The sequence below is a fragment of the Equus asinus genome, chromosome 11, assembly GCF_041296235.1.
Source record: "Equus asinus isolate D_3611 breed Donkey chromosome 11, EquAss-T2T_v2, whole genome shotgun sequence".
Taxonomy (NCBI): domain Eukaryota; kingdom Metazoa; phylum Chordata; class Mammalia; order Perissodactyla; family Equidae; genus Equus; species Equus asinus.
Window position 1 is genome coordinate 24,324,860 of NC_091800.1, and position 26,274 is coordinate 24,351,133.

Genomic DNA, 26,274 nt, shown 5'->3' on the forward strand with positions numbered 1-26,274 from the left:
ACTAGCCTATCCAGTCCCCACTCTTCTTTCCTCTATCAACTCCCCTCCAAGCACCCCAGACTCCTTTTTCCATGGAAGTGAACCAGAAGAGGTATTGCATCAAATGGAAGAATAAACAATTCCTTTATCTCCGTACTTGTTATTTTGGTTTCAGGAAACTCACGTACTTACTTTTATTCTCTAACAGGGCAACCTACCTATACAGCCAAGAAATTCTCACCCTAAATTGTATATATGAATCCATTTCATGGAAAGTCACAAAAATTTAAGGAAGTAATTTCATATTATGATATTAGTTGATTATTTTTTAAAAAGGAGAAGAGAAGTTTATGAAAACAACCTATCAGAAGCTCTAAGCTCATTTTATATGAGGCATCCATTATATTCAGAAATTAGGAAGAGGTTTCTAGGTCTGAAAACAATAACCTAGTGGCTATTTTTAAAAACAGCTCTTTCTTCAAGGTTAAGTTTAAAAAGAAGACAATAATGAAAAAAGCAGGTACCTTTGCTGTGAACCTAAAATAACTCTAAAAAATAAGGTCAATTTAAAAAGAAAGCAGATACCAATTCAGACAGTTCAGAAGAAATGATCAATCAGTGCCTTCCAATATTTTCCAGTTTCATCTGGATATAACTGTGTCTATCCATCTAAACCAAATTACAAGTGTATGACATTAGAAGTTAGAACTCTCATATATTGCCAAATGAACAAGCATAGCAGCAACAATAAAAGGGAATATATGCTTTCCATCTGCCAGGCTATACATAGACTACCACTGCATTTCAGCAACTGAAAATCATTTCAATTCTTCTCATGCACATATGTACATGACATTTATCACCAGCAATAAACCCTTCTGGAATGTCTTAGAAGAAAGGCAAAGTGGCCTTTCTACCTTAGCGTAGTCAACAGAAAGTAGAGGGCATAGAAGAAATAGAAAGCACTCTCTGGAAACAATGAGAGAATAGGCAGAGGGAAGTTAGAATGCCTCAGCTATCCTATGACTCCCTTCCAGATCCGTCAGAAAGACATGAGGTACCCTTTTCACTTTTGAGTCAACACTGCCTCCAAAATACAGGAATATTAAAAGAAATAGAATTTTGGTGTTGGGTGTGTGTGTGTGTGTGTGTGTGTTGGGGGGGGGCGGGTACTGGCAGTAGTAATTTATATAACAGAGCATTAAAAAAAACTTAGTTCTATTCTCTTTTAAAAGCTATATCAGTATTCATTTTCAAGGATATCAGATGTTAAAAACTTTAAAATCCTCAAATGTGGCTAACAGAAGAGCAAAGAGTTTCCAGTCAACACGATGTGCACTCCATGGCACAAAGGTCACCTAACTTCTAAGGATGTGTCAGTGTTTTAGGAGACAAATCAGAGTGTTAGTTAAAAATTTCCCACTATCTAAGACATATAGCTATGGTATTGATCTAAATTTGCTCAAATTTATCTTTCTTTTCTCCTTGATTAAACCCTTCTGTGATACCAAGGGAGAAAAACCCATGGACTAAAGTCCCAGCCGGGTAGACAGACCCGTGCGCCCATGCATGAAAGACGGAAAAGCTAGAGCACGCGCTTAACTGATGAAGACAAATACACTAGTCACTTACCTGATTGAACCGATTGATTTATAAACCAAGAATGGTGTTTTTCCTTGAAAACTTTTATTTCAAACAGCTGCTGCAGACATATATTGAACAAGTAAATGGCTCCTTCCCCTGTTAAGACAAATCTGTTTTTTATTTGTAAGTTTTCTCACACACACACAAAAATCAAGACTATCCAATAGTTCTGAGGAATAATTCCTAATATGAACACAAACATACATAGATACATTCTATACAAACTGACCCCAAGGAAAGCTTATAGCTATTATATACAGATGCTTGTTTTCCAGCTCTATAATCCTCACTAAACTTAAACCAATAAATAAAAAAGAGCAAATCGTTTATCCTAACCACTGTAAAGCCTCTCACGGAACCCTCCCTCAGATCAGGGGGGAAAACGCATTCTTAAACTACCCAAACCTAATGGTTCAGCCAGAGGAACTGAGCTGGCATGTGGGCCCCTGTCCCCTGGGCAGTCTGTGGCTCCCCACACGTGGGGCCCAAGATAGGAACTGAGCCTGCAGACCCCGAAGGCCAGCTCTAAGTGAGAAACGCAAGGGCCCTTCAATGCTGACATTTTTTTCTAAACATAGTGTAATCAGTGCCCCTGAGTTTGAATCTCTTTCCATGCTGGGCACGTGCCTGTGGGGCAGTTACGTAAACCTTTCCGTGCCTCTGTTTCCATAACTGTAAAATGGGAGCAATACGGAACCTACCTCACAGGGTTTTTATAAGGATTAAAGAGACCAAATACACATAAAGTTCCTAAAACAGTACTTGGCATATATCAAGTGCTCAGCAAATATTAGCCTTTATTTTTCTATAGTCAATGTAACAGATACAAACATTTATTCCTCTGTTATCTGTGAACATTCAGATAAAACAGAAATTTTACAAGAAGGCTGACTTTTTTGTACCTCTACTTTTGTTAAACGCTTTAAAATATTTACTGCTACCTAAACCTTCTCTTGAAAAGCTATTTCACCTCAACTTAGTCTTACGCATAATTAGGAGTTCCAAATAATCAAGCTTACCAACTATATTCAATTTCATTTCAAAGAAAGGAAAACTGGAGGAAGCCAGGAATGTTTTCCTCTCTTGTTGCTTTTACTTATATGTCTTTCCAACAACAATAACACTACCTATTGCCTTTCCCTCGCTTTACTATTCAGTAATACAGTCACCAGGAGAATGCTCTAATTTGCTAAGTATCAGATGTCCACTCAAAAACCTATAAAATTAATAATAACCTTATAAATCTTGTAAAATAAATTAATGGAAAAACAATTCCACATAGAGATAAATAGTATCATCAATATTACTATATATTTATAGTATATTTTAATATTTTTGCCTAAAAATTAGAAAACAAAACAGAAAATAGACTGACTATAAAATTAAAATAAAGTCATTTCTGATAAAATATGTATCTCTTCAATATACGAGTTAAATACAAAAAGAAAATTACCCTTTGACAGGGAAAAAATATAGTACTTTTTGGTCAGAATCAAATAAGGAAAGTACAGCTAAAAATGAAACTATTCAAAATCTTGGCACGTCAAGAAAAACTTTCTCTCACTCTTTTTTTTTTTTTTAACTCTGGTTGTTTATTTTGCTTTATAACATAAAATGAATATAAATGGAGGCTAATGTCGGATAACTACTCTAAGAAAAGTTGGCTTAAGAGCCAAAGAAAATTAGTCTGTTTTCAGAGAGAAATCAAACATACTACTTTTTTTTGTTTTGCCAGCATTTCTGATGAATGAACAGTTCTATGGATGAAAATTATAAGAAATAAAAAATGTTTAGGTCAAGTGAATTATCTGAGAAGACTAGTCATGTCATTTTCTTGCTTCTGTCACCCTGCAACACCGTCTTACCTTTAAAAGCTATTCAGGAAGAAGAAACACACAAAGGCAATTAAGTATGTACCCTTTTCAGTCACAACGTTTAAAAAAATGTTCAAGTTACCATCATCGGGGGGAGGGAGGAGGGGAGGGAAGCGGGGGAAACTTACCTGAACATGGATTAACCAATTTTATAAACATAAGCCCACTTTTCATCTTCTTTGAAGCATCTTTTAAATATTCTGAAAAGAAATGATGAGTTTGTAAAATTAAAAGACATTTGCTTTGTTGCTCACCTTAGTTACTTGACTGTGTTTTTCTTTCTTCTATTTATATGATTTTTCTTTCTAAAATTTTTAACTCAATTCTATTGCTTACAAGCTGTGTGGAGTTGAGCAAATTATCAATTTCTCCGTAGGGTGCAGTGGAATTTTAGGTAGTTTTAATTTATTTCTTTGAGTGATGGGGAGCAGGACTCTAAGGCAGATGGCCTGGGTTATATATAACCTTGGCTCAACCATGTGACAGCTTTGTCGCCTTGGACAAGGTTCTTCATGTCCTATCTCAGTTGTCGCATTTATAAAATGATGATCGTAACATATATACTTGCCTTTTAAAGGATTAAATTAGCTCATCTGTTGGAAGTTTTTAATACTCAGACAAACAGAAACACAGAATAAATGATAGTTATTATTACTAGTATTACTATTTTTATGAAATGGAACATTTTAAAATAAAAATTAACTGGACATTTATAGTTTTTGCCCCTAATTGTGATTACCTAATCGTGTCCTCTGCCAGTTTTTCCAGTGGGGTTTTCTTTATTTTACTACTTTATGAGGAATCTTTATACAGTAAGGATATCAACTCTGTTTTTAACGATTTTTTTTGCCATGCAGAAGATGTAAAATCTTTGTGTAATTATATCCATATTTTCCATTATGGTTGTACCCTTTGTATGATACTTAGAAAAGTCTTCTTTTCCTCAAGATTGTGTGAATTGCCTATATTTTCTCCTAACACCTTCATATTGTATCTTTAACCTAGCTGGAATATATCTGAGTATGAGAAACGGGGAGGAGATCCAACTTTAATTTGTTTTCAATGAGTTGTCCAGTTGTACCAACACCATCTACAGTTGTACCAACCCATCATTGAAATATTCCTTTATGCTAAATGTTTAAAATATATTTATAAGTCTGTCTATGGATGTTCTATATTGGTCCATTAATCTGTGTCTTTATGAGCATTAGTACCTCAATATTTTGATTATAGCTTTAAAATACATTTTAATATCTAGTGAGGTAACTCCCCTCATTATGTTTCCTCTACCATATTTCACCGTTAACGTTTTAATCATATAGATCAAAACATAAAGACCATGACAATTTTATTTAGAACACCCTCCACAAATTTTGAGTGGCACATTCACAGAACTCTCTTGAGGACTCTCTCTCCAAAAGGAACAAAGGGGCTTTGATAAGATGAAGAAATGGACAGAGCAACAACCTACCAAAGAGCAAATCAGACAACTCTGAGGGAAGGAACGGTTAAAATACAACTTTCTTCTTAAAATAATAGTGACATTAAATATATAAAGAAAAAAACCCTAATTTTGAGGCAGGCCCAGTGGCATAGTGGTTAAGTTTGTCTGCTCTGCTTCAGCAGCCCAGGGTTCGCCAGTTCGGATCCCAGGCATGGACTTACACACTGCTTGTCAAGCCATGCTGTGGTAGGCGTCCCACTTATAAGGTAGAGGAAGATGGGCATGGATGTTAGCTCAGGGCCAATCTTCCTCAGCAAAAAGAGGAGGATTGGCAGTGGATGCTAGCTCAGGGTTCATCTTCCTCAAAGAAAAAACCCCTAATTTTGAGATTTCCACTTGCAAGCAAATGGAGTAACAGGAACCCAATTTAACCTCCCACCTGAGACAATAAAAAAAAACAAAACAACAAGATATGTGAAACAACTATTCTCACGACACTGGACACTGAGCCATACAGGACAGTGATCCCTGAGAGAGGGGAAAGAGCTGAGGTGAGCCCTATGAATACCCCAGCTTACTGCCTTGAGAGAGTTTCCAGGTCACAGTGCAGAACCAAGAACCTAGGTGAAGACTGGCAGACTCCCTGAGTTGAAGAGATGAAGCTGAGAGTTCTGGAGACACCATGGCTAGAGTTCACAGGTCAGCATACGGGAAAGGAGAGAGCTAGAAAGAAAGAAAATCCCAAGGATCTGCAAAGGGTATAACTTGAATATGCAACAGAGTACTCATCAATGCATCCACATGATGACACTCCCTGAGGGCTAGGAGGAAAACCATCTGAACAGATTAGCCAGAATAGTAGCTCACATTCATTCAGGGCCCTGAATTGGGCCTATTCCCAGACACACTGGAAAACCTCATAATTCAGAGGGCATTGGGTAGCGTACTCAAAAGGGTCCTGCCTGAGTAGCAGGGAATAAATAAATCTAGACTAAATGCTGCTCTGGTCCCACCAAACTAACTTTAAAAGCAAGACCTAAAAGGATCATACTGTTTCCAAGTATCTTCACTGTGTCCCAGATTGAAGCTCAAGATTATTTATAGGAATACAAAAATATTCATCAGCCAAAAAGGTAAATGTCTGGCACATTTATAAAATGTCTGGCATCTAATCAAATATTACTAGGCATTCAAAGAAGCTGAAAAATATGGCCCATAATGAAAAAATTAAAGAAATCAATTATTGAGAGAAGGGGATTGATATTAGACACAGATGTTAGAATGAACAATCAAGGTCATTAAAAACAGTATTCCTCATGCAAAAAAAATTAAGTGGAGACACAGAAGATTTTGTGTGTGTGTGTCAGGAAGATTGTCCCTGAGCTAACATCTGTGCCAATCTTCCTCTATTTTGTATATGGGACGCTGCCACGGCACCGTTTGGTGAGCAGTGTGTAGGTCTGTACCTGGGATCCAAAGCCACGAACCCTGGGCTGCTAAAGCGGAATGCACAGACTTAACCACTATGCCACCAGGCCAGCCCAAAGAAGAAGATTTTTTAAAAACACCCAAATTGAAATGAAAAATACACCAGATGGGATTAATGGCAGAAGATTAATGAACTTGAAGACATAGCAGTAGAAACTATCTAAAATGAAAACACAGAGAAATAGAAATAAAAGTAAAAAACGAGTATCAGTAAACTGTGGGACAACTTAAAGCAACCTAATAATATATACTTAATTGGAGTTCCTGAAACAGAGGACATGGAGAACAGAAAAAATATTTGAAGAAAGTATGGCTGAACATTTTCAAATTCGATGAAAAACATAATCCCACACATCCAAGAAGTTCAATAAACCCAAAGCACAAGAAATAGGAAAAAACTATACATCAGAATCAATAGTTCAAAACCAGTAATAAAGAGAGAATCTGAAAAGCTAACAGAGAAAAAAAGACATTATATACAGAGGAACAAAGCTAAAAATGACAGTAAATTTCTTATCAGAAACAATGTAAGCCAGAAGACAACATTAAAGTACTAAAAGAAAATATGATGAACCCAGAGAAAATATCCTTGAAAAATGAAAGTGATAAATAGACTTTTTCAGACATACAAGAACTGAAATAAATAATCGCTAACAGACCCACACTACAATGAAGATTAAAGGAAGTGCTTGTGGCAGAAGGAAAGTGATAACCAGATGAAAATATAAATGTAAAGAAAGCAATGAGGAACACTTATAATGGTGACTGCAGGGGTAAATAAATAAGGGTTTTTTTTAAAGATCATTGACTAAACAAAATTAACAACAGTTTAGCGCAAGGTTTATAACATATGTATGGCAACAATAGCATAAAGGCCGGGAGCGGAGACATGAAAGCACAGTATTGTAAGTTTCTTATGCTCTATGTGAAGTGGTGGAACAACACTTGAAGGTCGACGTAATCAACGTATCTGTACAATAAACCCTAAAGCAGCGACTAAAACTACAAAACAAAATTGCGGTCACTAATAAGACAACACAGGAGATGAAATCGAATCATAAAAAATAATCAAAAAGAAGGTAGAAAGGGCATAAAAAAGTACAAAGAACAGATGAGACAAACAGAAAATAAACAGCAACATGGCAGACTCGAACCGAACCACACCAATAATCAGATTCCATGTAAATAGTCTGTACACCCCAGTCCACAGGCAGAAATTGTCAGATTGCACAAAGAAGTAAGACAAAACTACATGTTCCTATAAGAAACACACTTTAAATATAAAAACACAAGTAGATTAAAAGCAAAAGGAAGGAAGAAGATATATCACGCTTATTGTGCTAACACAAATTAATAGAAAGATGAAAGGGCTCTCTTAATAACAGACACAGACTATTACCAGCAATAAAGAAGGTCATTTCATAATGACGGAAGGATCAAGAGGAAATAATCCTAAATGCTTAGGCTCACAAATACAGACCTTCAAGATGCAAAGCAAAAACTGATAGAACCTTCTGCACCATCTCTAACCCCTGACAACCACTAATGTGTTCTCCATCTCTATAATTTTGTCATTCTGAGAATGTTATATAAATGGAACCATACAGATTCAATTTTAAGAATCTTTTAAAAGACTTTCTTTTCTGCAACTTATAAAAATGTAAAGGATAAAGTTTAGCACTGTTAAAAACTTTTCCACAAAACTAAAGCAGGTTGTGGTTTTCTCTCTTTTCCCCCCTGCTGTGTCTCACTTTTCCAGCATCACATATCTTCATTATGTCTCATGGCAGAGAGAAAAGCGACCTCTCTCTTTTTCAGCAAGACACCCTTTATTTTATTTCAGCACTACAGTAAATCTTTCAACTTTAACCTGGTGAATTATTATTGATTTCTTGTTTCCTTTTTTTCAATAGAAAATTTTGGTTCTAGCGATCCTTGCCAGTTCTCCTTCAGCTTTCCCATTCCTCCAGAGCTTAAAATAATTAAAGTTTACAAATACCAAAAGTCTTAAAAATATATTTTTAATAACTATACAAGGGAAGCAGTGTTTCCATTTTTCCCAGGAAGGGCAGTTAAGTCCAGAGGATTAGCTATAGCCTAAAATGTCAAACTATAAGAACGTTGGAATTACTAAGGACAAATAAATACTGACATTAATGTGTTCTGCTGCAAATGCCAGTGTTCTCTGAAATATGCTTTGAGATATATTAGTGTAGATAATGCTGAAATGTCTATTCAGTAGGGGAAAAAAGTCATCTTTTCTCACATTGTGTTGTAAAAACAACTTGCTCTTGGACTGAACATTTCCACACAGAATTCCAAGTGAGATGCTAAATTCAAATTGTTTTGTCTCTCTTTAACCATGGAATGCATTTCAAACTTAGCCTCTCCTGCCCACTTCATTCATTCATTGACAGTTTGATTAGCAAAAATAGACCCAGCCCCTACCCATTGGGAGCTTATGGACATTCTGTGGAGGAGACAGATAGTAAATCAAGCAGTCACAGGCACAAACAGACTGCAAATGTAACAACTGCTACAAAGAAGAAATACACAGAAAATGAAACCTTGTGAAAGAAGATATAACATAGACGAGCAAGTCTGGGAAGGCTTCCTTGCCTAGCATAGGTTAAATTCTTTGCTTTGATGGCTAAGGAAACAAAGGAATTATGCATTCTCTTCACCAGCTAAATCTTTAGCTGGCTCCTGGGCCCAACCCAAAAGGGTTTTGTTTGATATGCACACTTTAAAAATAATTTTAATTAGGTGCCAATATTTAGAAATCAGATGATTTTACATAAAGTGCAGACTTTAAATATATTTTCCCTAAATATGAAAAAAAAATTATTAGGCAAACATTTTGCCTTGCACAATCAAAAAGCCAGGCAACAACAAACTCCTTTGTCAAAGGCAGCTACCACTCTCCATTTCCTCTTTGTCCCATATAGCATCTTGTACACAGCTCATGGTTAATGATGATCAAATACCAAGTCTGTCCTCACTAAACTGCCTTCTCATTGGCTAGATTCTGTGTATCCACAGGAGGACACAGCCAATATCAGGTGCTGAATAAACAACCATGTAATAATAAACCCCACCCTCTTATTGAATCTTTTTTATATTACCAATTTTCTGCTACCAGTTTAGGCACTATTCTAGGCACTGAAGAAATAGTTGGGAATAAAACAAAACAACTGCCCTCACAGAAAGACTGCATTCAATTCCTTCATCTTCCTCTGCCCACTTCTCCACCGCAGTCCATCAATCCCCACGCTCTGCCCCCAGCCCACAGTCGTCCAGTTCTACAGGGCAGGGAATAGGACCTAAAGCTGCCAGGACCTGGAGGCCCTGGGTCCAGGACTTTGCTGTCCAACAGAAATACAATGTATTCCACAAATGTGAGCCATGAGTATAATTTAAAATGTTCTAGCAGTCACATTAAAAATAGGTAAAATAAATTTTAATGATATATTTCATTTAACCCAATATATCTAAAATTTTTTCATTTCAACATATAAAATACTTTTGTATGAAATGTGTTAGCACAATGTTAGCTGTGGTTTTTCAGTGATGTCATTTTTCAGATTGAGAAAGTTCCCTATTCCTAATTTGTTGAGTGTTTTTATCATGAAAAAGCATTAGGTTTTTTCAATGCTTTCTCTGTGGCTATTGAGATGAATATGTGATTTTGGGCCTTTATTTTATTAAATTGGTATATTACCTTGATTAATTTTGGTTATGTTGAATGAACCTTGCTTTCCTAGGATATGTCCCACTTTTTACATACTCCTGGATTTGGTTTGCTAGTTGTTGAGGATTTTTGCATTTTTGTTCATAAGGGATATTGGTCTGTAGTTTTCCTGTCTTTAGATGTCTTTATCTGGTTTTAGTATCAGGGTAATACTGATCTTGTAGAATGAGTTGGGAAGTGTTCTCTCTTTTCCCACTTGTTGTAAAAGTTTGTAAATTCAATGTTTAGTAGAATTCACCCCTGAAGCTATCTGGGATTGGGCATTTTTCTATGGAAAGGTTTTAATTTACTAATTTAATCTCTTTACGTCCTATAGGTCTATTCAGATTGTCTATTTCTTCTTGAGTCAGTTTTGGTAGTTTATGCCTTTCGAAAGATTTGTCCATCTCACCTAAGTTAACCTTTGTTGGCACACAGTTGTTCACAGTGTTCCCTTATAATCCTTTTTTATTTCTGTAACATCAGTAGTGATGCCCCCTCTTTCATTCCTCATTTTAGTAATCTGAGTCTTCTCTCTTTTTTTCTTGGTCAGTCTAGCCAAAGATTTGTCAATTTTGTTGATCTTTTCAAAGAGGCCAACTTTGGTTTCAATAATTTTTCTCTCTGTTGTTTTTCTGTTCTCAGTTTCATTTATTTCTGCTCTAATCTTTGTTTCTTCCCTCTACTTGCTATGGGTTTAGTTTGCTCTTCTTTTTAGTTTGTTATGATAGACGAGTAGGTTATTGACTTGAGATCTTTCTTCCTTTTTAATATAGACATGCATAGCCTATATATTTCGCTCTAAACACTTCTTTATCTGCATCCCATATGTTTTTGATATACTGTGTTTCATTTTCACTCATTCGAAAGTACTTTCTGGTTTCCCATGTAATTTCTTCCCTGATTCATAGGTTATTTAGGAGTGAGTTGTTTAATTTCTACATAATTGTGAATTCCCCAAATTTTCTTCTGTTATTGCCTTCTATTTTCATTTCATTATTTTTGGAGAGCATATTTTTTTTTAATATAATTTCAATCCTTTTTAAGTTTATTGAGGTTTATTTTATGGCCAACAGAATAGTTTGCTCTGGAGAGTGTTCCATGTTCACTTGAGAGAATGCATATTCCCTGTTGTTAAGTGGAGTGTTCTATAGATGTCTGTTAGGTCAGTTGATTTATACAATTCTTGCTTGAGAGTCTTTTTCTTTCAGCATCTTGAATATGTCATTCCACTAATTTTTGGCCTCTGTGGTTTCTAATGAGAAATCAGCTGTTAATCTTATTGAGGATCCCTTCTACTTGATGAGTCATTTTTCTTTCGCTGCTTTTAAGATTCTCTCTATCTCTGTCTTTTGACAGTTTGACTATGATGTGTGGAGGCATGGACCTCCTTTAGTTTTTCCTACTTGGCGTTTTCTGAGCTTCTTGGATGTGTAGATTAACATCTTTCATCAAATTTGGGAAATGTTTGGCCATTAATTCTTCAAATTTTCTTTTCACCCTTTTCTCTCTTTTCCTTTTGGGACTCCCTTTATACATATGTTGATATGCTTGATGGTGTCCTACAGGCCTCCAAGACTTGTTCAGTTTTCTTCTTTTTTTTTTCTGTTCCACAGCCTGGTAAATTCCAACTTATCCATCTTCAAATTTGCTCTTTCTTTCCTCTGTCAGCTCAAATCTACTGTTGAGCCTACTAGTGAATTTTTCATTTAAGTTATTGTACTTTTCAACTCCAGAATTTAGATATTCTTTTATAATTTCTCTCTCTCTTTATTGATATACTCTATTTTGTGGGACTCCATTGTCATACTTTCCTTTAATTCTTTAGACATGGTTTGCTTTAGTTCTTGAAGCATATTTATAACAGCTAATTAAAACCCTTGTAGAATAAGTCCAACATCCGGGCCCCCTGGGGGACAGTTTCTCTTGATTACTTTTTTCCCCCTGTGTATGTATTTCCTCCTGCGTACTTCCCTATTTCTTTGTGTGTCTCATACCTCTTTTTTTTTAACTGGACACTTTAGATAATAGAATAATAAATGGGGTAATTCTGGAAATAAGTCTCCTCTCCCCTAGCTCCTCAAGATTTGCTGTTGTTGCTGATTTTTGTCATCACTGTAGTTGTTACTATTTGCTACTTTAGTAACTTTCCTGGACTAATCCTGTAAAGTCTGTATTCCCTGTAGTGTGCAACCACTGATATCTCAGTTAGCCTAGTGGTTAGCTAATTATTGGTCTTATATTTCCTTAAATGTTTTGAACCAGTAAGTCTCCCAACCTTTCCTGAGGGGTTCTGCATGTTTGTTGGGGCACACTTTCAACACTCAAGCAGTTTAAACTTCTGCCTTATCTTTTTTACTGCTTGCCTAGAGCCTCAAGATCCGTCAGAGGTGAGAGATTAGGACCCTCTCAGGTCTTTCCTGAACATGCACACAGCTCTGCACAGGTGCAGAGCCTTCTAATTCCCTAGGAATATGTCAGAACTTTTCAAAGCCTCTTATGGACATCTTATTCCCATATTTTCCTTTTAGGTTTTTGGCCAGGTTCTTATTTGCCCAAGTGGTATTGCCCCCTCAGCAGCTGCAATGTTAAACAATTGCCACTGAGTGTTTTTGACAAAGGCCCTGGGAAGAGGGCTTTTCTCACAGAGCAAGTTCTGAGCTCCAAGTCAGGTCAAATAAGAACAATGCTCTGTGAATGGGGCTTTTTCAAGGAGGCATGCGAAGGTCAAATAGGGACAATGCTCTGGGAATGGTACTTTTTCGAGGAGCTCAAAACAAGGCTTGCCCCATCCAGTGGTTGCAAGGCTGCTGGTTTTTACAAGTACCATGTTTGTAAGACTGCTGGTTTTCAAGGTTACTGCAGACCTGAGCAGAGGGAGATGGGAGCAGTTCAAGTTACAATGCCACAAATCCTACTTAATGAGATTCAGCAGTTTTTCTTGAATAAACACTCCACAGATTGTTGAAAGCCTTTGGCTAATTTCAAGAGTTCTGAAAAAGTTGATTTTGGCCACCTTTCCCAATGTTTTCATTGCTTTTATGGAGGGGCGAATTTACCCCCATCAGATTTTGAAGGCTTAGTATGAGGAAAGACCTCATATTGCTATAACACTTCTGATAAATTCCTTAGTCTATACCTGGCCTTAGGCACGCAAAGTTACTTGTGACTATAAGTTAAAGGCTCTATCAAAGTTAAAGAGTTTTTTATTTTCATTCAAATTTGGAAAACCCTGGGTCATCCCATAGGCGAGTTCCTCACCCACAAGGCTTGGAAGCTTCACCTTTTTTCTAACTTTCACCTGCACCTAGCACAGCTAAAGGATAGCTAAATTAATTAGGGAAGAGAAACTCTGCTTTTAGAATAATAGGAAAGAATCAGAAAAGTAAGAGAGTGAGAGTGTGAAGAAGGGTTCTCCTCTATAAACCTATTTTTAACTGATGTCTATTTCTTTGCTAATATCAGCAGAGGAAGAACACAAGATCTGGAGTCGGAGAGGTCCACATTCCAGTCACAGTTCCTCTTCTTACTCAGCAGTGTGACCTTGGGAAGATACTCAACCTCTCTGTCCCTCAGTTGTTTCATTTATAAAGTGGGCATAATAATTATTATTTTGCAGGTCTTTGTTAGGCTAAATACAATGTATGTCAAAGTGCCTAGAATATGTAATAAGCACTCAAAAAAGAATCAGTTTCCTCCCTCTCAACTACATGGAAACAGTAAGGATATGTAGGGAATAATAGGATCAAAATACAAAAGTAGAAAGTTCTAAGCACAGAATTACCTAAGCACCTAACAATTAGCTTTCCAAGAAGAGATTAAATTAGGACCAGTATATCCTGTTTAAAAAGCCAGAACACAACGCATTTTATGTGCAAAAGTTAAGATAAAATATAGTATTCAGCACAGTTTCTGGCACATGGAATATGCTCAATAAAGGTTACATGAACGTGTTGTTCGATTTTAGAAAAAAGCTCAATAAGAATCGGTAAAAGCAAGTTTTGATACTCAATGAGCCAAACAATCTATCTAGAAAATTTACTCATATGAAACACCTTCTTCTAAAACTATGCTGAATAAACAAGACTTCACATTATATTTTTAAAGGAGTAAGCTTTATGCTTTCTTTTTTTGACTGTTTTCTCTTACATAAGAGATGATATAAGCCATGCTGGATAAGAGAGAAAAAAATCAGACAAATCAGATACAGGTACTCAGTCTTTTTGGGCATTTCGGATTCAGTAATTTCTTAAACTTTCCAATTATCTCAAGTCCTGCCACTCTAGTTTCTCATGTCTAACCAATTCCATAGCAGTTTTCTTATGGTCTCTGTGTTCTCTGTAAAGATACAATTTTACGTCCACTGGTCACCATTAACTCCAACCGCAAATCTTCCGTCCGTTTACCATCCCAATGTAAATACCTCAACATACAGGAAATTCTGATTGCTACTTTCCTGACATTTGAACTTTAAAGAAAACGTACCAGTTACAAAAAGACAACTGTGTCCAATGAATATAAAATAACAAATAATGGCTAATATATCAGGCATTTACTATATACCAGGCAATGTCCTTTATGTAGGTTACAAAATATAATCCTCGTAACATCTCTATGAGGTAGGTACTATTTTAATTCCCACTTTTTTGGATGATAAACTTGCCCAACGTTAAGAAACCTGTCCAAGGTCACAGAGCTGCTCGACAACTATATAGAGAGCCAGGATTTAAACTGAGGCAACAAACGTTTTAAACTACGACACTTTAGGGAAATTCTTAATCTCAAATCCCATCCTCCTAACTCAGAGAACACGAGCTGCAGCTCTGAAACACAATGATGATCTTGGTATGACTGTTCTCCTATGACACAGACATCTCAATCTCATCTGTCCCCCTCTTGTTCTGTCTTCCCCAGGCTTGAAGACCAGAGCATCTTCTCATCAGCTGCCTCCACTCCAATTCAGCCAGTACACCACACTGCCAGGGGTGCAGCAGAAGGAAGAGGAAGGAGGGGGAACTGGGGGAAGCAAGAAAGAGAAAAAGGCAGGATCAAAGAATCCATAAAAGAAGGATGAAAGAAACTTGTTGTGGGATACAAGAAACACCTAGTGATAAAAACAGATAGAGTTAAGCTTGACCAATGGCAAGAAAAGGAAACTGATTTTCCTATTAGAGATTACCATGCCCCACACATAGCTGTACATACCAACCGCCCTCCACCCCCGCTTATCTGCGACATTTTAATGCTTAAAAATTAAGAGTATACAGCATGCATCAATGCATTGCTTAACCATTCTGTAATTTGGAAAAGTCAGCCATGAAGTACTGTACAAGCCAAAATGGAACAGTAGTTTTCATCTACAGAATATATAGTATGGGTTGTGGTACAGTTGACATGAAATCTATCAACCAGTTTCTAAACTTGGCAGCTCTTTCTTATCCCTCTCTTGGTTAAGACAAGTTTATTCATATCATTTAAAGTTCAAAGACATAGGAGAGAGAAAACCACCTTTTTGCCAAGTGTTCTTATGACTTGGAAGCAATGGACATTTGTTCATGACCCTGTCTGCTTTTAGGCACATAGCAGATAAGCCCTGAGACACACATACCCACTGTTACACGGAGAAGAAAGAACAGACATCAAAGCACCATTCACGTTATTTTTAGATACCACATCAAGGCTATTCAGGTTTCTCAAGAAGACCCAATAGAAAGAAAAAAGGACGAGATTATCACCCTCATGCTCTTGCAATACTGTGTTCTAAACGGGTCCTATTCCGTTTCTTTAGACTTCAGCCATTAGAATATATTCAGACCCCTTGGTTGCCTTCTGTCTGATCGCCAGAGATACCGCCTTGGAAATGCTTGCTAGGACACAAATACAATGCATGCAAGACAAATCAGCATAATTTTCAAGTTACTTGCCACTTCCAGGAATGCTAATTTCAGTAATAGCTATATGCTTTCCCTTCCCAAGATGTGAGCACTGCCATCAAAGAGGCTGGGGTCATTTTACTGGCTTTGAAGCTCTCAGCATCTTCAAACACTACAGGAGGCAAACCAGGAAAGCCAGAGAGAGGCATGCACTAGAAAAATAATTTCCAAGTAATGGGTTCCTCTAATATCTTTTTATTTTGAAGCTTTGAAAAATAATAAATCCTGGCCTTCACCAGACCATAGAAGATAAAATCTCCATTCTTTTAGGGCTGTCCCTATCGACAGCCATATTTCTGGAATGGCCTGTGCACTGAAGAAACTGATGAAAAAGTTCAGGTTTGCAGCCAATTCAAAGCCACAAAGACCAGCAACACACAGAGATGGAGCTAAGGCCTTGAAATATGTAGGAAGCTGGAAAATTCTGGAGCGGAGGAAGGACAGATCTGACTGGGATGTCCAATATCAACCTGGGCTGGCTCCAGGAAAGGAGATGTGCCTGGTCCTCGATCATCAAACTGACAACAGAGGGAACCGCAGGCGTCCTGGCCCTCCTATCTCTCCCACAGTGGGGAGTACCAGCATTCAGTCAGCACACAGCAGGGGCCCTGGGGGACTGGGGAGAGCCAGCAATCTTGGCCACTTAATTCCTATTGAGTGTTGGACAGATTATTTGACTTCTCTGAGTCTTGTAAAATGGAGATAATAAAGCTTGCTGTGAGACTTCCCAGGGTCATTGTGAGGGTCAAATACAATAACACACATCATAGTGCATTGCAAAGCTATAAGAGTTAGAAGATAAAGCCTAGGAGATGGGCTTCCTAAAAACTACGTAAACCTTGGGTAAACAAAGGAGAGTATAAGTTACACCCAAAATCCAATTCTCCATACAAATAAGCCTCTGCCATACCTATGTGCCATCCAGTCAGAGACCAGCAACAACTGAGAAACTCCGAATGCTTGACTGAGACAGACCAGGTCCCATGGGGCTCAGGCTTCTGGCCAAAATTCAGTCACACTGGAAAGTGACAGCAGTGGCGAGCTCTTGGGCAGTCTATCCTGCACCTTGTCCTTTTTCGGGAAAAGCACTCCATACTCTCCAACGCCCCCTTGTTCTCCCCTTCTCCCACCTCATGCTTGCAGTTGAACCTGCCCCTCGCTGGCCACAGCTAGTAGAAGGTGCAGGGTAGGATTACATGTGGTCACAGTGGGGCCAGTCAGAAGGACTGGTTTAAAGTTTAAAGTTAGAATTAAGAGAAAAGGGGCAGCAGGCACCAGGAAATCTGAGGATTGGTGCAGCGTGCAGCCTATTTTCCACTAAGCGGAGGAAGTTGGTTGAGAAGAGAAACTTAAGTTCTGCTCAGAGAGGCAGAAACTCTGGACCTCCTGGGGCTGCAACATCCTAGATCCATATTTCCTTATGCTCTTCACCACCCCCACACCTCTGCCCCGAGTACACAGCAGGCCTTCTTAGGAATCTGTGAACCTGCTAATAAACTCCTACAGAAGTCTAAGCCAGGTTCTATACACCATCAGGATGCACTGGCCCCACATTAAACAAACTGTAATTTCCATACCAAGGTAGACTCATGGTCTATTCAAACTTGCATCCTATTTGCGGCAAGCACACTAGAGGACGTTTGCAGGAAGTCATTGGCTGTCCTCAAAAATTCAACCTCAAATGCCTTTCAAAACATCCTAGTTTGCCATGCTGTTCATTACGGTTCTGTGAATTTATCTTCATCTGTCTTGCCTCTCCTTGTATTTTCAGTCTTTAGCCACTCTTAAAGATAATCCATTCCAAATATGTACTGTCTACCCTGTGAAGCAGTACTTCATATTCGGTGTATTTCTTACAATATAAATAAACTCATAATAAGCCTCTTCAAAGCTCACAATGTGTCCTACAAATTCTCTTTGTCAGGTTTGTTCACGTCACTGTGTGAATTTCTGTCTTTATCAAAATCAAGAGAAAAATCTCAGTCCACTAGCTCTCCGTTAAATTAATTTACCCATCTTTCTCTAATTCTCTGTAGTGAGCAGGACCATATAGTACTCTTGTGTAACCCCAGCATCCGTGAATGTTTTAGTGAGTGTTATAGCAAATAAGTAGCAAGAATAAATAACAAAATAAAGGCAGAAATAGAAAAAAATTTAAGAACACTGGAATTCATTTTATGATACATACAACATAAAAAGACTGGAAAGAAATATGTCTATTTTTAAGTGGCAGGATAATAAACAAATTATATTCTTCTTTATATTTTTCTGCATTACTAAAATTTCTATATTGGATACATGCTACTATTCTAATAAAAAAAAGTTATTTAAAAAAAAACACTGGGAGAAAAATGTGTAAATGAAGCGTTAAATGGTCAAACTGAGATTAAAAGAGCAACTGATCACGGCAGAGAGCCTCACTCAACGTTGTGGGGACTTTAAGCCGTCACTGGGAAACAGGCTCTGGTTAGAGAGACCTCAGCCAGCCTGGATTCTAGCTGTTTCAGAGGCAGATAATAAACAGGCCTCCGAGTGCGCATATCAGACTCTTTCACCAGCTAGCCCATTCCACTTTAGCCAACAGTCATACCTAGAATAGAAAGTCACTTTTAAGGATATTTTTAGAGAAAATATAAAGGACCTCTGAACAAAAGGCTGGAAGTCCTAACTGGCATGCTCTGCTTTCAGAGGCACTGGGCAAGGCTGGGCACCGAAGCTAAGGTCAAGGCGCCCACCACTGAGATGCTAACGGTGGCCACTCAGGGAGAACGCATCTGCATTCTCCCCAGCTACAGGCATGTATTGGGTGTGGGACATATATTTACGTAAAAATGATGGTGAACTGAATAATCACAACGAAATGTGTAGGTGGTCAAAGAGGTACCACTAACTTGCACACTAAGAGGAGGAGAGGCTCAGAGGGAAGGCTTCCTGGAGGAGGTGACTCTTGCACTGGGTTTAAAGGATAAGTAGGCATTTGCCAGGAAGAGATCGTGGAGAAGAGTGGGCAGGGGTCCAGGCAGACACAAGGTCATGGGTATTCAAGGAAAGAGAAGTTGTGTAATCCCAATATCTCTGAGTGTTTCACAGTAAATAAGCAGTAAGAGTAAATAGTGAAATAAAGGCAGAAGTAGAAAAATTTAACGACATTGGAATTCATTTTGTGAGACATACAAATGGCTTAGCTTCGTAGAAACCAAAATTGAACTGAGCCTTCAAGAAAGGGTAGAATTTGGAGAGAAGTGAAAAAGGAGGAAAATGATTGGCATAAGCAAAAAAAAAAAAATGACTGCAGGAAGAAATGTAATGTGAGACATCTACTCTTTCAGTAAATGTTTATTGAAAGCCTACTCTGTCCCAGCCCTGGGGCTAGGAGCTCGGGTGCAAGACGGAGCTTACCTGTGACTCACCAACGGACAGCAGCCCAACGGACAGCAACCCGGGGAGACCAGAACTGTACCCCGCAGTGCAGAGACGGGGCAATGGAGGCTTTACAATGAGGATGTAATTTGTCCAAGGACACAGAGCTAATAAATAGCATCAATCTAGTTTTGGGTGTGTTTTAATACAGTCAGGCTTTAGACGACATTGATGAGTTACTGTTTCTTAACATCATGCCTAAAGCTCAGAGGATACAGGGAAAACCCACACTGCCCCAGTCCTGCTATTCAAATAACAAAGTATGAACATTGCTTACTTTCATGAATTTTTCTCTGCTCTACAGGATTAAGTAAGAGTCATGAGTTCTCACTTATAAACATCCCAGGTCTTTTGGAACAATTACTAGCAGGACAAGATCAGGCTCCAGAAACAGCCTGATTACACCAGCTGGCAACTGATTATGTCCATCCACTTCAGAAGGTGCTCAGAGAGCAAGGGGAACAGATCCAGTGGCCATCTGAGAAAGGTCAGTCGAGTTCCCACCAAAAAATGTTTCACAAAGATAAAGCCAGACTCCGGATTCGTGTGGAAAATATTAACCATGCTCTGTGCTGGAAAAGTCAGAGACTCCCCCGCTGCCGACCGCCTGCAGATCATTCAGTAAGTGACAAATCTTCCACGAAGCTGAGCTTAATGATTCAGAGGTTGTCTGCAGTCAGCCCTTGAGTTGGCCAGGTTTCCTATCACTGGTCAAGTTAAGTGCAGGTTCCTCTCCTGTGAATAAACTCTTCTGAAAGTGAGGAAGCTTTCAGCCCACAAGGTATATTTCTAAACACAAACGTAGACACATGCAAACAGGGTTGACAAAGAACAAAAAACCTGCTCAAATTTTTCTTCTGAAATTAACCATGTGCCCGTAGGTAAAGGAGGAAAAAAGCGTTTTTTGTTTTTTGGTTTTTTTTAGGGTCATTGAAAAGTCATTTAGGTCTATAGTAACTCTTCCTTTGCCACATACTTTAAACTTCAAACCTGTTTTTATTTTTGTACTCCATTTGGAGAGACAGAGCTGATATTATCATTTGTGATGATCATGGCGCCTCACGTGAAAGGCTCATTACCATACCTGGAATGTCTAAGGCAGGCAGGCAGGCCAGCCTGGATCTCACCTCCTAAAATGCAACCCATTCTCTACCCGCTCAAAAAGAGGCATTACTTATGCTAGCTCTGGGGAAATAAAGAACAAATACAACTCCTCCTAAAATACTGTTTAACACGTATTTTCATGAAATAAAGAGGAATGACTTCATTGCAAAACTTGTCTACAGTTGAACTTGCAATCTGTAGTCCAGTTCGATCTGGGCGCTTTTCAATCAGGCGGCTGAATGAGGGATGTTTTCAGCCCAAGTGGACCCAAATGAGCTTTAATGATCCTGAGGTCATTTCTGTCCTTCTTTCTTCTCCTCGTACAACATTAGAGTTTCCCAATGTTTTAACATTTCCTTGGAGACGGCTAAGGAACAGGGTTCAACCACAGCTGCAGTCAACACAGTCTTGCATCCCGCACTGAGGGAATCTGTTCCCAGCTGGCCTTTCACATCGCGGTCCACTCCAACTTAGGAGAACTGACAAGCATACAAAACTTGGGCTAGAGAAAAATGTTAAAAATATGACTTAAACATTTACTTTTAGGGCAGCAAAAGCGGGATGGAAACTTCGACCATATTCCAAAAAATAGAGATGTTAATGGTCTTGTACAGTAAATAAAACTGCAAATAGGCTAGTATTCCCAGGACATTTTGGAGAAATGTTTAAGACCATCCCAAACTACAACAAACTCTTCCCCTGCTAACATGAGCTCCGTCTCCACTGGCCCATGAAAATCAAGGCCCCAAGTCTGACTACCTCATAAGCATCCCTTCCAAGTTCCAGCTTCTGGTTTTTTGGGGGGATATTTGACTTCTCCAGACATTGAAAACGAGAGGCAAAGAGACCTAAATAGTACTTTTTAATATATGCTTCAAGATATAACACAATGCTGCGGTGAGCAACTCAATAAATAACATGAATTAAATGTTGGGAAAAAAGTGTCATCTCAAGGTTCAGTGGCCTTATTTTTGTCTCATGGATAAATCTCTGAAGTTCTCTTGGCCTCTTGGTTAATGTGCTCACTTTCCAGTATACAGAGTAAGCTCTTCACATCCCAGCAAGTTTTCTAAAACTGCTTCCACCAAATAGTTTTGAAAAAATATTATATAATCTTCTTCTTTATTAAGAGCCCAACTTCACTGTAGCTATGGTGCTCACTCAGCCGAGGCTACAGTCTCCTCTGCTCAAAGGCATAATGTTCTAGGGCTGATTTCCCACCTGCTAGAAGATCAACAAGACGGGCCTCATACCCTGTGCTGACATGCACTTCCCTGACCAGGTGAATCGTGGCTTATCGCATAGAGAGCTAAACCTGAGGCTGGCCATTCCCATCTCCCAAGCCAGCTCCCCAGGGCTGGTCTCACTGCGGTGGCTCCTGGTGGTGTCCCCAGACCAGCAGCATCAGCATCACCTGGGAACTTGTTAGAAAGGCACGTTCTCAGGCCCCACCCCAGACCCACTGATTGAGAAACTCTGGGGGTGGGGCCCAGCTCCAAAAGTGACCAATGCCCTCAAGTTTGAGAAGACGTGTGGCACTGCAGTGACTATCAAACCACCAGTAAACCCTCAGAGCCTGCAGGTGGCACTAAAGGCTGGCTAGAAGAGTTACAGGCGCCGGAAGCTCAAGTTGTGTTACAGACCCTGCCTGCCTGACCACACAGTTCTTTCTATCAGTTCTTTAACAGCTAGCTCAGCCTCCTCCAACAAGGTCAAAGGTCAGAGTACATCTCAGCTTTGAACAGGAACCTGACTGAAATTTCTTCTCACAGCCCAGCAGCAGACATAATAAACCTACAATTTTCAGGGATGCAATCAATATTTAATTATTTTGAAGGTTTCTGTGGCTAATGCAACAAGGATACCAATACATTTTAAGAAGGAGGATGTCAATATTGATTAAACAGAACAAAAGAAGAAATTCAAATTATCCTCAGCCATTGTACATATCTGAATAAAAATAATGCACTCAATTCTGAAAGAATGATTAGAGTTCCTACCCTTAAAATCTCATTGAATGATGTGACAAATGTGAGAAAAGGATTTTTCTAATGTAAAGCGTGTATACCAGTAGGCCTTTGCTAGATTCTGTCAAAACTGTGAATTGTGCATTACCCATTTTACTAGACGAACATCTCTAGTGAGGATGTGGAGCAACAGGAACTCTCACACACTGCTGTGGGAGTGTAAATTGGTGCAACCACTTTGGAAAACCATTTAGCAGCATCTACTAAGGCCGGACGCAGAAGTCTCTAGGACTAGCAATTCCACTCCTGGGTACACACCCCAGAGAAATGAGTGCCTCTGTCCACCAGAAGCCTCCTGAAAGAATGTTCTTAGAACTGTAATTCATAATAGCTACAAACCGGAAACAATCTAAACATGCATCCACAGCAATGAAAACCCAAGAGAAACAACAAACCAGACTACTGCTACACACAATAGGGCTGACTGAGAGACATACCGCTAGTGAAAGAAGACAGACACAAAGGAGTACACACTGATCCAAACGGCAAAAGGAACCTCTGGGGACAGAGGTCAGCATAGAGGTCACCGGGGCTCTCTAGCAGCAGGTATAAGGAGCTTGCTGAAAAAGTTCCAGATCTTGACCTGGATGGTGACAGGGCTGTATACATATGGAAAGTTCACTGAGTTGCACACTTAAATTTGTACACTTTATGTATGTTATACGTCTTTATAAAGAAAGTTAAACATACGCAAAAATTCTTGACAGACTGTCATGTAACAAATTTCAATAGCCACCACAAAAATCTAGATTACTGGGCAACTGTGTTAACGTCAGAATATAATTTACTGCAAAACTACTGCACTAGCTGAGCTAAATCTGAAAATTAAATACAGGGAGCAAATTTTATTTCCAATATTATGCTATCATACCAATGTATCATCCCCTGTGTGGCTTTCACTCCCTAGTCCCAAACTCCGTTTATTCTGCCACAGGGCCCATCCTGTGTGGCAAGTGACTGTCCGTCATGCCAAGCCCCTGCAGGCCCCGATGGTTGGTCAACAGGCAGGGGGGCGGTGAAGGCCTGGCTCCAGCACTCCAGGCATTACCTACCTGCCTGAATCTCTTTGAACCACCCTTGTCCTAACCCCTACCACCATCCGCCTTCCCTCCTGCCCAGGACCCAAGGCCTGTCCCAGGGCAGGGGCCTGTTAAGCCACTGCACAGTCTCCGAGACCATTCTGGGCCTACTGGGTCCTAGGTTCCGATCCCATAGGAACCCAGACGCTGGGCCAGCTGCCATGTGGGAGACACCCAGTAGCACCCCAACGGCAGGCATCTCTGGGCCCCAGAGCGCGCCCCGAGGCCCGTGAAGCCGCTCTCCGCAGGCCCAGGCCGCTGCCCCAGCCCACCCGACCCACAAAGATTTCGCGCTATAGCGGGGAAATACGCTCGGCCCATTGCAGCGCTTCGCTTGGGTCTGAACACCGCCGCTGACGGTGACGTGTGACCAAGATGAGGAGCACCGTGGTCCAGGAGAGAAGCCACTTCCACACCCGGGCCGAGGGCGCGCCGAGCCCGTGCCGACCGCGCCCCGGCTCCGCGCCGCAGCGGCCCTGCCGGGGGCGCGCTCGCAGGCCGCCCCGCGCGAGGCAGGAGGCCGGGTCGGTGGCGGCCGCCCGGGGGGGGCGTGTTTACCTGGGAGCAGGAACACGTGCTGCCGGGCGCGAGCCCCGTCCGCGCCGTCCCCGCGGCCCGCCATGCCTCCGGGCGCGAGCGCGGCGCCGCGGGCCGCAGCCCTGGGAGCGGGCGGCCGGGAGAAAGGTCTGTTCCGGGTGGCGCGGCGCGCGGAGGGACTGGCAGCCCCGGGGGCGGCCCGCGGCACGAATTTCTTTTCGTTGCGTTTCCGGAGCCAGCCGGAGGATTGTGTTTTCAAATTTAGCGCCAGGCCGGGCAACCCGCACCCTGGCGCAGGGCCCGCCGGCAGGGGAGGGTCGCGGCCTCTCCCTTCCGCTTCTCGGCCAGTGGTAGGTGCTTGCCGAGGGCGCCGAGTGACGCGGCGCGCGGGGCGGCGACCCTGGGACGCGGCGGCGGGGGGGTCGCCTCGGCTCGGGGCCCCGGGTCACCGCCCCCAGCGGCCCTCCGGGGAGGTGGTGGCGCGGCCGAGGGGCTTCCAGGTGGGAGAGCGGGCTGAGGCCGGGTCCCCGGGGAGTGGGGGCAGGACAGATGACGGCCTCCACCCTTGGGGGACTGGCACACATCTAGCAGGGTGGAAAAGCCTGCAGCAAGTCCATGCTAAGGACAACTGGCATATCCGAATCGTAACGTCACTGGTAGTTGTCAGTTTATCTTGATTGTCCCTTGCACTGTGCGTTGGAATTAATGTCAGAATATTGTGTGCTTTGTGATTCGTAACGCATTAAGCAGTCCTCAAATTGGGCTTAGTCCTCATCACTAAAGTGGGGTGCACAATTTGAGGCTCAAAATGTGGATTTGTTATTTTGGGAGACTTTGTAATGAGTTAAAGAATAAGACATTTTAAAAGCCATGTTTAAAAATTTAGGGTCATGAAATTTGGGGATTTAAACTTTTAAAAATAAAATTTTAATTGAAAAAGTTATGCTTGATACGTGGTTTTAAAAAGAAGATAAGTATTTCTCTCATATTTTAATAAAAAGTCTCTCTCCTACCCCAGATCCCCAATTATGGAAGAAAAATATTACTTTTAATGCACCTCGCTTTTCTTCTTTAGTCTTGAATATAGTTAAATTCAGCAGCACTAGATCTATCTCAGCCTTCTGAAAAAATTTTTAATTTCAGTCCTCTTTCTCATGAGGTGAGAGAAATGCAGCTGAAGTTGACTGCAGGATACACCTGGTGGAGAGGAAGCCTTTCTGGCTGAGGAGGGGCACCCAGATGCCAGCTCTGGGGCAGGCTGTAGGTTGATATTGCTCTGATCTCTTCCCTCCCCCACGATTATACTATGGGAAAAGCTCTGGTGTGGAGGCCAAATCCCCAGTCACTCCATAATCCTTCCTAACAGTCACAAGAGCAACCTTACCCACAGTTCCCTTGCTCCAACATGCAGAGCTGTTTTCATTTTTCTCTAATCCCATCCAGCTATTGGCTGTTTGAGGCTGTATTTTTATGTTATCTTCACAACGTAAAGACCATTTTGTCTGCTTTTCTCCCTTAACTTTGTCATAACGTGGTTTCCTGTTTTCCGTTGTCATAACATGGTTTCCTGTTTTCCGTGGCATCTAGAGCTATGTTGTTAATGGAGACGTTATTTCACACTGCTAATGCACCAAGGTTACTTAACCATTCCCTAGTGTGCAGTATTTAGGTTATTTCAAACTGTTATTATAAATAATGCTACAGTGCATACTATATATGGACTATGCAGCAGTGTGAAGCAATAAACTAGATGAACACTTAGTGAACTAGATGAATACATAGCAACATGGATGCTTTATATCAAGGGAAAAAAGTTAGAGGCAGGAAGGGATTTATAACAATACCATGTAGGTAAATTAAAAACACATAAAACGACATATTTTTGCAAGGATACATGCACATTTGAGGCTATGTATCAACCACATAAGAAATGGGTGCCTTTAAAATGGAGCGAAAGGGGTAAAGGAGGGATAAGGAATGGGGGGGACAAGAAAAATCAAATTTTGTGTGTGTGT

General features: G+C 40.3%; 1 protein-coding gene across 9 annotated transcripts in view; it reads right to left on the minus strand.

Annotated features, from left to right (window-relative positions):
• The window catches only part of RNASEH2B (ribonuclease H2 subunit B), an 82,777-nt gene that overhangs the window by 42,884 nt on the left and 13,619 nt on the right, over positions 1 to 26,274 (minus strand). For 3 of the 9 annotated variants that reach the window (XM_014851408.3, XM_044777206.2, XM_044777205.2), the window contains exons 1-3: positions 23,081 to 24,178; positions 3,626 to 3,697; positions 1,612 to 1,719 (exon numbers count right to left, since the gene is read on the minus strand). In XM_014851408.3, the coding sequence (XP_014706894.2) occupies positions 1,612 to 1,719; positions 3,626 to 3,697; positions 23,081 to 23,252 (352 nt within the window). In that variant the 5' untranslated portion in view covers positions 23,253 to 24,178. Of the gene's footprint in view, positions 1 to 1,611; positions 1,734 to 3,625; positions 3,698 to 23,080; positions 24,179 to 24,280; positions 24,835 to 26,274 lie in introns of those variants that run through there. The other 6 variants (XM_070520624.1, XM_044777209.2, XM_070520622.1 and 3 more) reach the window with 6 other exon arrangements.